Here is a 12,078-nt window from a genome sequence, read left to right as displayed (position 1 = left end):
TGGAAAAAGTAGTAAGCAGCTTGAGTTCTGCATTTAAATTTCGTACTCGCTGAACTCGTTTTTTTTTTTTTTTGTCTATTTAACCAAAAGTTGAAACATCAGGAAAGAGGAAACAGATTTTGTGGATTATTATCCAACTCGCATACCTCATTAGATACTGAGACTATCAATTTTCTTCCTCACGGTTTTCATTTGAGTTAATGACTGCAAGGCAAAAGGTGTAACCTACAAAGCAGGCCTTTTTTGAACCTTCTAACAAACTCACGAACTAAGAAAGGATGATGTTCACTTTTGATTTTTGTCACTTTTTTGGTGCATTTGTTGAAATAACTGTGTAAGTAAAAATAAAATGTGACTGGCACTGATTGGTGATTTTGTCAGAAACTACAAATTATCTCGTTTTGCATTCAATGAATTGACCTCTAGCCGCTCGTGGCACTAACAACATTGCAGTATAGAAGCTCTTCCTGAGTGAAGCACATTTAGTTATTTGTATCAGTAAGTTGTGTAACGTGAAGGACAAAAGACGCCAAAATAAAACTTTTAAAAGTTGAACTATTTCTTTATGGAAACTGGACATTCAGGCTGATACTTCAGCATTATAGGAGAAATCAAGCAGATAGAAAAGGGAGGCTTTGCTTTCAGAAGGTTGAATTTGTTGCAGAACATTTTCGGTTTTATCTTTCAGAGCTTTCAGCCTTTCTGTCAGAACAAATGATTTAGGCAATGTTGAGCGTTATTTGGAAATCTCCCACTAATGGTAACGGTCAACTTTCTTTATCCATAAACATTGTTCTTAACAGTTTTTAATGATATAATGTTGTGAGGACAGTCTAAAATATCACCTCGGTTATCATGTTTCATTGTGGTAAAATTTTTAAGTGCAAAGCTGTTTAATAGACTCATACATCTTCTATTGTTTATTATCATTATTGGACAATTAAAAGTCATCAGTTCTTTTCAGTATGACAATATATATCTCCACTCCTCATCATGCAATGTAATTTATTTTCGTTTTTACGCAGCACATTTTTTACATGATGCTGCTGACATTTGTGGGAAATTTGTCATTGATTGGACGGAAATAAATTATATGACGGAAAACCAGTGAATCCGGGCAAAGGCAGGAGACCGAGGGTTTGCTCTTTTTAACAGACATCAGGGAGTGATTCCTACACAGAGAGTCTAATTTTTACTTAATTTATAGCCTCAGAAAACAATTTCCTAATCTCTTTAAGCTAGCTTCAAGTCATTCCTAATACCATGGGAGAATGACGTTTTTAAAATATAATCTCGTCTTAAAATAAAATAGCATTGTTTTTCATTTTTTACTTGAGTTCTATGGAAGTGCACTGCTGTTTGTCCTGTTGACTTTATTGACCACTGACAGGAGACATCATGATCCCAAGGCCCACCTGAGATCAGCTGACCCTGCGTATGAAGCGCTCCCTGTGGACATGCCTATAAACGTAGCCCAGAAGAACTCCTCTGTGCATGGCTTAACATTTGCTACAGATGTGCCCTTTGGCTGAGGCTTTAATCGTATTCTGTTTATGTCGGTTTTATGTGCATTGTCCTTTGTTCAGCCTTCATGTTACCTCGGTTAAACACCAGGCCTCACAAGTGAAAAGCATTTAAATGAGAGCTGTGCTGATATTACACGATACACAAAAACCTCCAGTCAGGGTGCTGTAATTGGCACCTCTGACAGCCTTTCTTGGCCTCTTATTCACATTCTTCCTTTCTAGTCAAATCAGTCCTGTGTGTGACTGAGTGTCCCTGGATGGAAGCGAGTGGGTGTTTGAGAGAGACTTTTAGATGTGTGTGTGAATACGAAGGGCAGCAGAATGGCTCCGGGGAGCACATGATCGCTTGAGTTTGTGCATTTGGAAGGGCTGGACTTGGATAAGTGTGTGTGGCTGTGCTTCGAGGCAGACTGTCTGCCACTCTGGGGTCATTCTCGGTTCAAACAGGAAAACCGTTTTGGTTCTGAAGCTGAAACCTCAAACAGTACGTCTAGCTGGACTCCAGTTCTGAATTTAAATGTGCGCTTCTGGATTACTTTCCGCTTCGTTCTGCTTATTAAGCGTATGAGATTTCAAGATAAGGCCAAAAGTCTGGAAGATCACTGATGAGCAAATTATTTTTATTAATTGTGCTAACAAATTAAAGCATTAAAAAGAATTTTTATGCCTGGAAATGTTTGTTTGTGACACTAAGCGGCTAAGTTGTCAATAAATAAAGTAATATACATTTTTAAGTACATATAACCAGAACTTGATTCACTTAATTATTTTTCATGTCTTGTCAACTTTACCTTTCTGACCACTGAGGTCGAATAAAAAATGACCAAATTGTACTGTAGTTTTATAGCTGCAGTTTTCTACTGTGACTTTTTCTTTTTTACACGTATGCCTAATTCCAATGTTTAATCCATGTTTTCCATAGAGGTGAATTGATTAAATTTAAGATGTTGTATAATTTTCAGATTGTCATTCAGCCTGGATTGAAGTCCACAATTTACAACAATGGCAATCATCTCATTACACAATAAATCACACTATCTTCTACTTTATATCTTCTTTAAGCCATTGTTTTACTTGAATAATCTGAGCTTAGATTTAACTAATGCTTGTTTTTTATTATTCATTTATTTTTTATCTGAAAAATGTGTGCGGTTGAATTACTTTAAGTGCCATTCAGCAGCCCAAGTCAGCTCATATGCAGCATTAGCTGATCCCAGGTGAGGCTTAAAGTATGCAGCACTTGTTCCAATTGGAAAGAAATGCAATAAGACCTTTATGCCAATCAGCTGAGTGTGAATGTCAGTTATAGGGCGCAGGAGGAGATTCATTTATTTAAGAGCTCGCCGGAGTAAAAGGAGACGGCAGAAGATTAGACACAAATGAACCCCCCGTTGAAATCTTGCATGCACGTTAGTGCTAATGTCTTGCATGCATAAATCACACACACATGCATTAGTTTATGGTTCATAGTTTGGGTTTTGTGTGTGTTTTCTGGCAAACGGTCGACAATTCGGCGGAGCGATTTGAAGCAGCCAGCATGCAGAGCTTTGAATCTCATCCATGCTTTTGATTTGAGACTCCAAGAACAACAGCTCTCACCCTCCGCTTTCCATACATTAATCACAGGGATGTTCAGCCTAATTTCTCCTCAACTATGAAAGCTCTTCCAGAGAGAGCCCTCGGTTCATGAGCAGGCGAAGGACTATTCCAGCATGCTATCCAAAAACTCCTCACAGATATCAAATGTGCAACTCCTCATAGTTGGACCAGTTGTGTCTCGATCTAGCTCCCAGTGCCTGCTTTGAATTTAAATCAAGTCATATTTAATGCATGGGATTCATCTGTCGCCACCTTGGTGCAGGACAAGGGCTGCTGCTTTTGTGCTCAGACAAAAAGTGCACTGTATGCCGAGTGGGAACTTCGAGACTGATTGCATGTATACGTGTAGGTGCTCTCAATCAGGAGGAAATCACAAATATTTCAGAGCAGTAGTGTTTTTGCTGCTATCTAGACATCTGCTTGTGATCTCTTATTCATCTGTGGTGAGAAAAGGAGAAGCCCTTGCCTCAAAGTAAATGCTATAAACTGTGTTTTCTTTTTTTTGTTTGTTTTTTTTACACGTTTCTGCCAAAACAGCAGGAGGTGAGGAATTGGCGTTGAGCACGTAATTATAAACAATGTCCAAGATCCGCCAGAAGTTGCTATAAATCATAGCTTTCAGCGTCACTTTCACTCTCGCCCTCCGTGTCACTTCTGTCCTCTATGTCTCCCTCTCACAAACCCTCATTTGTCTGAAATAATTTATGAGGTCTATCAGGAATCTTATTGAGTGGGATGCTCATTTACAAAGCAGCCCACACTGTGCTCACTGGACGTGACATCCCTCAGTGTTTACGTCTCCTGCTAGTCACTTCGCTCCTGTAGAGGTCATTGACTCTCTGATTTCTAATTAGTTCAGCTAACATCAGCTTTGAAGGGGAGGAGAAGGTTGTACAGTTTTAGGAAGTCTTTTGGTTTTTGCTTTGGTGGCCCTTTTGGTGTGGATCCCGGATGCAGAGAAATGTGTTGAAGTAGAATGAATGAAAGATGTGGGTGTGTTTGGATGCAATGAAGAAGATCCATTGTGAATCCTCAACTTTACTGAAGCAAAATGAATTCTGTCAAACTGAAGAAATAAACCAGGACATTGTGAGCGGTGGCGGTTCTTGCTTGAAGCAAGCTTTTCGAATGAGTGGCATAGAAGAGAATGATCCTTACAATGGCTGAAATGTCTCAGCAGCAAAGAGAAAAGCAAATGAATCATCTGAATGTCATGGGAAGTCCAGACTCTACAGATCAGAAAATGTATTTCCAGTCGTTCATTATCTATTCTTGGCGAGTCTGAGCTAATTTTTGCTTAGTTGAAGAAGTTGGTACCTTTCTATCGTCTCCAACCAATTATTTTTTTCCTCCTCTTACATCTGACATCAACACGGCAATTTTGTCCACACAACTTCTACTACTTAATTTAGACAATTAAATCAAAATCAAAAATTGTAGATTTTTTATTTATTTTTTTTAAGTGAAATAGGCTTTTAATTTAATGCTGAACAGGAACAGGTGAGCCAGGTGGTTTTAGCCAGCTTCAGTGTAAAACCGAATATTCTGTTTTTTTGTTTGTTTTTTGTTTTTGTTTTTTTTAGCCAAAGAAAAATACAGTCATATATAACATTGTTATTCCTTCTTTATTGGTTTGACATGACCATAGAGAAAAGGTCACACATGACATTTTTGAGTTGTTGAACAATCCCTCATAGACTAGCACTCTAGGTACAGAGTATTAGAAATTATTACCTATTATAAAATAAAGATCTTTGATCTAAATTTGAGTCACAAGTACTGGACTGAGGGCCTCAGAGACCAACATCTGCTAATAAAGAACAATTTACATGGTCCATAACTTCATTTTCTCCATCTTTATTCCTCTGCTTCTTTAGGTTCGTCACACGATTCATCGAACTCGACGGACTCACCTGCCTGCTCAATTTCCTGCGCAGCATGGACTACGAGACGTCAGAGAGCCGCATCCACACTTCAGTCATCGGCTGCATCAAGGCCCTGATGAACAACTCGCAGGGACGCGCGCACGTCTTGGCCCATCCGCAAAGCATCAACACCATCTCTCAGAGCCTGCGGACGGAGAACATTAAAACTAAAGTGGCGGTTCTGGAGATTCTCGGAGCCGTTTGCTTGGTGCCTGATGGACACAAGAAGGTGCTGCAGGCCATGGCGCATTACCAAAAATACGCTGCAGAGAGGACTCGATTCCAGGTGAGTAAAGCTGAGCTGAAGTAATATTACTGTTATTGTGGATAATGTGTAGTAGAAGATGTTCCTAATTTCCTTAGATTTTACTTCCTTTCAGCCAGGCTTTTTTTTTATCTTTTGAGTTGATGTTGTTACTAAGTCATTTTCTTAACAGAAAAATCTATGGGGTTTTTTTGCAACACGTTGACCTTCTCATGTCCATTATTGCCAAAATTTTTCTTTACAGATCATAGCATATGTCAGAAGAACAGTATTTAAAATACTCCTGGCTTCCAATTGTGAGCAGTCTTTTTAAATTTCATATTTGGAGCAAACAGTACTTCATTCAACCTTTCTGTTATCTGGTAACAGTTTTGCTCTCTCTCATTCTGTCACAGTCTATAAGAATTAGTAAAGTCTTCAGGCTTTCACAGTAAATACTTCTTTCTCTTTACAGATGATAATCACAGCAGTTTGAGTCTTACATATTTCTGCTAAGCTTGCTAAGTTTGAGTCTTTGTATTCTTTTGAAACAACTTAGCTGTGCCAACATTTGATTTTCTGTCTAGATATTAATTCTGGACTCCAGTTAGTTCCTAATCTCTTGCTTGGTGGTTTCGCAAAACATTGACTGATGCACTTTTTTCTGAATAGTCACATTTTCAGCATCCAAAGGTCAGTTTCTTTTGTGTACTTTAGTCTAGTTTTGGCAACTCACAAAAACATTTGAAAAGCCAAAAGAAAATTTGCTTCAGACAAATTAAAACCAAGTCCTCCACCTTGGAATTAAAATAGAAAGAAATAAGTGATGGCTCAAACCTCTAGCACATGTCTGTGGTACAAGAAAACTTCCCAAGATGCCTGCCTACATCACTGTGGTCATTTTAAATTTAGCCACTTGTGCAACTCAACTGGTTGGTCGTGGGTCAGGCACACAAGCCAATGGATTTAAAACTTGTCAAGGTCGCAGAGTGTTGAGTGCTTTAGTAAGTGGCAGGAATGAGTCAACAACCACATCTTACACGTCCCCTTGGGGGGTCTGCAGTAAATTGTACCATGACAGACTAAACTATCACCTTAGGATCTGAATCATTGCGAGCTTTGGAAGCCTTTAAATGTCGGTTTGAGCTGTGATTAAAGTTCTGAAGTATGTTAGGGTAAGTTTAACAAAGGATGGATGGTTAAAGAGCAGTGACCCTGTGTCACCTTCTTTTCTTTGATATTGTCAGTGTAATACGGGTTCCTTAGCATGCCTTCATTATCACAGTTTGAATCTGACTCTTTGAGCTCTGAACTGCATTTATGCGTTTATATCCAGACGCTCCTCAATGAGCTGGACAGAAGCACTGGCCGCTACAGGGACGAAGTCAACTTGAAGACGGCAATCATGTCCTTCATCAACGCGGTGCTCAGTGCTGGAGCCGGAGAGGTCTGCACGTGCTAATCAACGTTTTTGTGTTTTATCCATCAGTAGTTTCTTTCAACATATGATAAGATAAGCTTGAATCTGCTGTTAGACACTGTTTCTTACCAATCAATAAATTCACACGTGTTTTGTTTTTTTTTTGTTTTTTTAACATTAAATATTGCCAAATAATTTCCAACTTTGCAGTTGCAGGTATTTTGAATATTGTTGTACTGCCTGATGCTTTCAGGACAACCTTGAGTTTCGTCTCCACTTGAGGTACGAGTTCCTGATGCTGGGCATTCAGCCGGTTATTGATAAACTCCGAGAGCACGATAACGCCACTCTGGACAGGTGAGTGATCTTCTGCTGTAGTGCTGCTTTCCAAAATGTATAAATGTCACAGTGTTTTGCTTCTTTTCCCAGACATCTGAACTTCTTTGAGATGGTGAGAAACGAGGACGACTCTGAGCTAGCCAAAAGATTTGATATAGTGGGTTTTTCTTTTTTACATCAAATCATTTTATTTTAAAGTTAGGTCTGCGTTAGAAATAAAACATCTTCTTTTTTTTTCTTTGTTAGTCCCATGTGGACACAAAGAGCGCTGGTGCCATGTTTGAGCTGATCAAGAAAAAGCTGAGCCACACAGATTCCTACCCACATCTTCTCTCGATCCTTCAGCACTGCCTGCAGATGCCCTGTGAGTCGAAGAGAAATGGGCCAAAATATCTCCAGTACAGATGAACAGGTTCACTCAGGGTTCATTTGGATTCACAAATGTGACAAACAAGAGCTTCTCTTTGTTTTCAGATAAACGTGGAGGTTGCAGCTTGCAGCACTGGCAGCTTTTAGACAGGATCCTTCAGCAGATTGTCCTGCAGGACGAAAAGGGAGAGGACCCAGACGTCTCCCCACTCGACAACTTCAGTGTTAAGAACATTATTCGCATGTAAGTGAAGAAATTCCTCAGACTGCTGTATGCTCATACTGCTCAACAATAAACTGGTAGCAACAGTATTCCAATTTGACGTTTGTACTCGTTTCTGATCTATCAACTTCGAATAAGGCCAACAGACTAAACTTTATCTAGTGCTATAGCATAACTATATCTTAATCATAAAAGAATTCCGATTTTTTTCTGCTGTTACTTGCACATGCATCTTATTAAACTACAAAAATAATTTAAAAAAATTAAAATAATAATATTTCAGGTCAACAGTTTGCCTATTTTTAATTAGGTAACAGCATTACATTTCTGTATCAATAATATATTTTATGGGTCTTATGCAACATTGTCATCAGAAAAAAGTAAATGTACCACTATGTGTAAGCAGTCTTTGTTCACCCTTTGAAATAAATTATTTTTTTCAAAGATATTCTAAAGTAAAACAACAAATGGCTTAAATTTGTGTTTTAAAATTTTTTTTTGTTTGTTTTGTTTTTGGCCAATCATTACGTTGTAAATAATATAGTTTTACTACTCTCTTCACACCATTTTCAAAGCTTTATTTCAGCTTTGAAAATGCTGAAATAAAGCATTTTCAAGCATGATTCTTGATTTAATCAAGAATCAAGATTCTTGATTAAATCTTCAACACTAAGACCAAAACCTGATGAAAACACCATCATGCAACAAAAAGAAACTCTAGAATAAAATCAACTTTAACAGGAATACTCCAGCCCTTCCAGGGTTCACTAAATCTGGCTCTCTGGTGTGTTGGGAGCTGGGGCTTCGGTCTTCTCAGACAAGATGAGACTATTTGAAGGCAGCAGCAGGGGGCCGGTGGCCGACTCTGAGGAAGCCCCACTCAGAGCGCGAGTTGGGCATGAAAGCAAGAGCCGTAGATCAAAGGAAACCTGCTCTAATCGCATTAATAGTCTGTCCAAGTCAGTCATGTTGAGATGCAGTGAAACAAGCACTCTTCAGCAGTCAGGGAAGCAACAAGGAGGCGGCATCATTTTATTCAGGAGAAGCAAGAATTATAAATTGGCGGTTTGGATGTGTCGTCGTGGCTGTTGCGCAACAAGAATGCTTTCCAAAAGATCGTTAACATTTCCTGATGTCTGCGGCGGAGGGTCTCATTGATTTCAGAGACTGACCTGATGTTGTTTTCAGCTGATTTAATACATTTTGTTGGCAGGGTTAGATGATGATTTTTAGGCCCTTGTTCTATACACCACAACACCTCAGTTTCTTCTTCCGACAGGCTTCCTTTCCTGTTTTCACCATCTGTCTTCTCCTTACTTTTGTTATGTTTAAACTGAGCTCCTGATCGGTGATTAATGTGTTTAGTCTCTGTGGTGAAAGCACCATAAAGCATGTAGCGTGGCTCACTTTTGGCCCCTGACAGCTCCTGCTTTGTTCACTAATTCAACCACCATTGTTTTTGCAATCACTTGAGTGCAATCCTTTCCAGGAGCGCACAGAAACCTTCATTCCTGCCCATCACTGATCCACCACATCGGTCAAACTCTACCCACTCACTTTACGCCTCGGCCAAAGTCTTATTGTGTGTTTCCATAAACTCTCGGAGAGTAATTTGCGCCTGGAAAAAGGGGAACGTAAACGAATCGTTCCACATTGCGTCGACTTGACAGCGAATGGGTGAAAATGTTAAGGCCCGTGCCATGAAAACGCAGAGGGAGAAGCGAGGCTTGTTGGAGCAACTGTTAAAACAACTGTCAGGAGAAGCCATCCATCATCTGCGGTCAGCGTGATGACGGTGAAGGACACGCGTGCAGGGCATGAAATTAAAGCATTGTGGAAATCAGAGTTTTCCACAGCAGTGTAAAGGTCTGCAGGTTTGACCTGCTGATGAAGAAGAGAGGATTTGTTTTATTCATTCCTGGTGTAATTAAAGAAAGGATTTCGCGATCAAGCTAAGAAAGACCTTAATTTTATTAATGAGCATTTTGTTTCTAAATTGCTTAGTAAAAGCAGCTAAGTGTGAATCGGTTCCCTAAAGCAGTTACGGTGCCTTACAAAAGTTTCCAATATCCCCCCAAACTTTTTCCTGTTTTCTCATAACCTAAACTTTCATGTTTTGATAGCGTAGGGCTGTTAACCTGTTAGAATATCAAACTCAATGGTTGTTTCAATTGTTATTCTGAAGCATAATTTGCAGTGTCTGATTATTGCTTCTGAAACATGTTTATTCTCTCATCTCTAGCCAAGGCTACCAGCGCTCCTCAAGGTTTCACTTTCCAATCTTTCATCATCCTTAACAGCGTCTTACAATATCCTGTTGCTAATCTTTAAGTTTATATGTCTCATGTCATTATCGCCACTCTCAACTCTGATATCTTGCATAACATGACCTATTTCCAAGCGCAATCAAGTCCCAGAGATAATACCTGAAAAAAAAAAAAAACATAACCACTTTCAGCCCTGCAGGGTTTATCCCAGCACTAATGTTTTCCTTCTAAGCTTCAAACTGCTTCAACTCAGTCAATGCTGGTCAAATCCCATCATTGATAAGGGAAGTCAACCTATTGATCAGTGATACTGATCAATAGGTCAGTGATTAAATTCCCTTGGACCATCCCGGCTTGACTCAGTTGGAATGCAGTTGACCCCGCGTGTTGAGCACTCTTCTGCAACCTTGTGCTTATTTGTCTTTGTCCACTTCGCAGGCTGGTCAACGAAAATGAGGTGAAATTGTGGCGAGAGCAGGCCGAGAAGTTCAGGAAAGGTGAGGAGCTTGCTGCCAGCCTGCATGGATTTCCTGGACAAAATCTGCATCAAGTGAACACCTTTATGCCTTCTTGTTGAACTGCAGACCATGCAGAGCTAATGGCTAAGCTGGAGAGGAAAGAGAGGGAGTGTGAGACAAAGACCCAGGAGAAGGAGGAGATGATGAAGACTCTGAACAAGATGAAGGACAAGCTGCAACGTGAGGGCGTGGAGCTGCGTTCGGCCAGAGAGCAAGTGCTCGACTTGTCGTCGCGCATCAATGACTTTGCAGTAAGAACTTATGTTTTATTGGTTCTTACACTCATCTGGCTTTTCCTGAATTTCTCGGCAAAGGAATTGTGACGCTGTTTGCCATGCATGTATGTTTGATCTTCACTTAAAATGTCTCGAACTAAATAGTGCCACTACATTTATAGGCTGAAAATAGTAAGACGTTTTTATTGCAATCGTTTCATTGAATATAAAACATAAATGCTCACACCAGTCTCTGGACTACTGATCGATTCTCTTCTAACCTTGAAATTGGATATAACTTTACAAGCATTACAGAAATAATCCCCTTAAAACGGTAAATAAACAGTTATTTTCTCTGTAAGCACTTAATATACAGTTATGTTGAATAACTGGTTAACTATTTTATAAGTCCTTCATAACTGCAGTATTACTGTAAGTTAAGATTTCACTTTTGTGTTTAATAATTAGAATATTTTTACTTTAAATAAAAGGTTTAATTCCATTTCCTCCTGGATGAGATAATGGTTTCATTCAAAATATTTAACCCTTTGTCGTTTAGCAGGGCAGCAGTGTTTCCATGCTGCCTCCCCCTCCACCTCCTGGAGCACCAGTGCCTCCACCTCCTCTACCTATGTCAGGCAGCTTTCCTCCACCACCGCCTCCACTGCCGTTCAGCTGCCCGCCGCCGCCCCCGCCACCTCCTCCGCCCGGGGCACCGCCTCCTCCACCTGGAGCTCCTCCTCTTTTTGGAGCACCGCCGCCTCCCATGCCCTCCTCATTCAACTCCATGAACATGATGCGGTCAAAGTCCATTCCTCAGCCGTCTCATCCGCTGAAGTCCTTCAACTGGAGCAAATTAGGAGACGTGAGACGAGACTTCCTTAGACGTTCTGTAGTAATGTGCAAACACTGACATGTATGATTTTAAAAGACTACCACCATTGATAAACACATCTCAAATTTGCTCATTTCGCACCCAACTTTTAAGGTGTGAATTTGTGTTGTCTACTGTTGGAGGTGTGGTAGTGCCCAATGCATTAGTTGATAATTTATACCCACTTTGACCACTGAAAATTTTTATTTTTTTTCTGTTCATGGTCTGCAGCAAGTAAATGATGTTGTATGCCTGAATCTGGCTAGAGGAATTTTGGTTAATCAGGGTCTTTCATATTTCATAAGACTTATGAGGCCTAAACTGGGATCAGAAACAAAATAAAGAGAAAGGAGCATAATGCAAATATGCCCTGTATATTTGTGTTCATGAATAGATTAGATGTGAACATTATTACACATGCTTATCTCCATAAAATAGTTAACTGCAATGATAAATAGGCTGATGTGCTGCTTTTACAAATTGTGTGAGTTTGCACACAAAATTACAAAGATCCGGTGCGTTCATCTACTGAGTCATTGAAATAAAGTAGTGGTTTGTT

General features: G+C 39.8%; 1 protein-coding gene across 6 annotated transcripts in view; it reads left to right on the top strand.

The window, feature by feature from the left end:
• The window catches only part of daam2 (dishevelled associated activator of morphogenesis 2), a 111,402-nt gene that overhangs the window by 80,797 nt on the left and 18,527 nt on the right, over positions 1-12,078 (top strand). For 4 of the 6 annotated variants that reach the window (XM_088002913.1, XM_088002911.1, XM_014992730.2 and 1 more), the window contains exons 6-14: positions 5,003-5,336; positions 6,631-6,741; positions 6,968-7,071; positions 7,144-7,210; positions 7,300-7,417; positions 7,528-7,666; positions 10,351-10,409; positions 10,497-10,681; positions 11,205-11,510. In XM_088002913.1, coding sequence (XP_087859039.1) covers positions 5,003-5,336; positions 6,631-6,741; positions 6,968-7,071; positions 7,144-7,210; positions 7,300-7,417; positions 7,528-7,666; positions 10,351-10,409; positions 10,497-10,681; positions 11,205-11,510 — 1,423 coding nt within the window. The remainder of the gene's footprint in view (positions 1-5,002; positions 5,337-6,630; positions 6,742-6,967; positions 7,072-7,143; positions 7,211-7,299; positions 7,418-7,527; positions 7,667-10,350; positions 10,410-10,496; positions 10,682-11,204; positions 11,511-12,078) is intronic. The other 2 variants (XM_088002914.1, XM_088002912.1) reach the window with 1 other exon arrangement.

The sequence above is a fragment of the Poecilia mexicana genome, unplaced genomic scaffold (genome assembly GCF_051168715.1).
Source record: "Poecilia mexicana isolate PSO_F unplaced genomic scaffold, ASM5116871v1 scaffold_22, whole genome shotgun sequence".
Lineage (NCBI taxonomy): Eukaryota > Metazoa > Chordata > Actinopteri > Cyprinodontiformes > Poeciliidae > Poecilia > Poecilia mexicana.
Note: the sequence above shows the minus strand (reverse complement) of the source record. Positions and strands in the feature narration are given on the sequence as shown.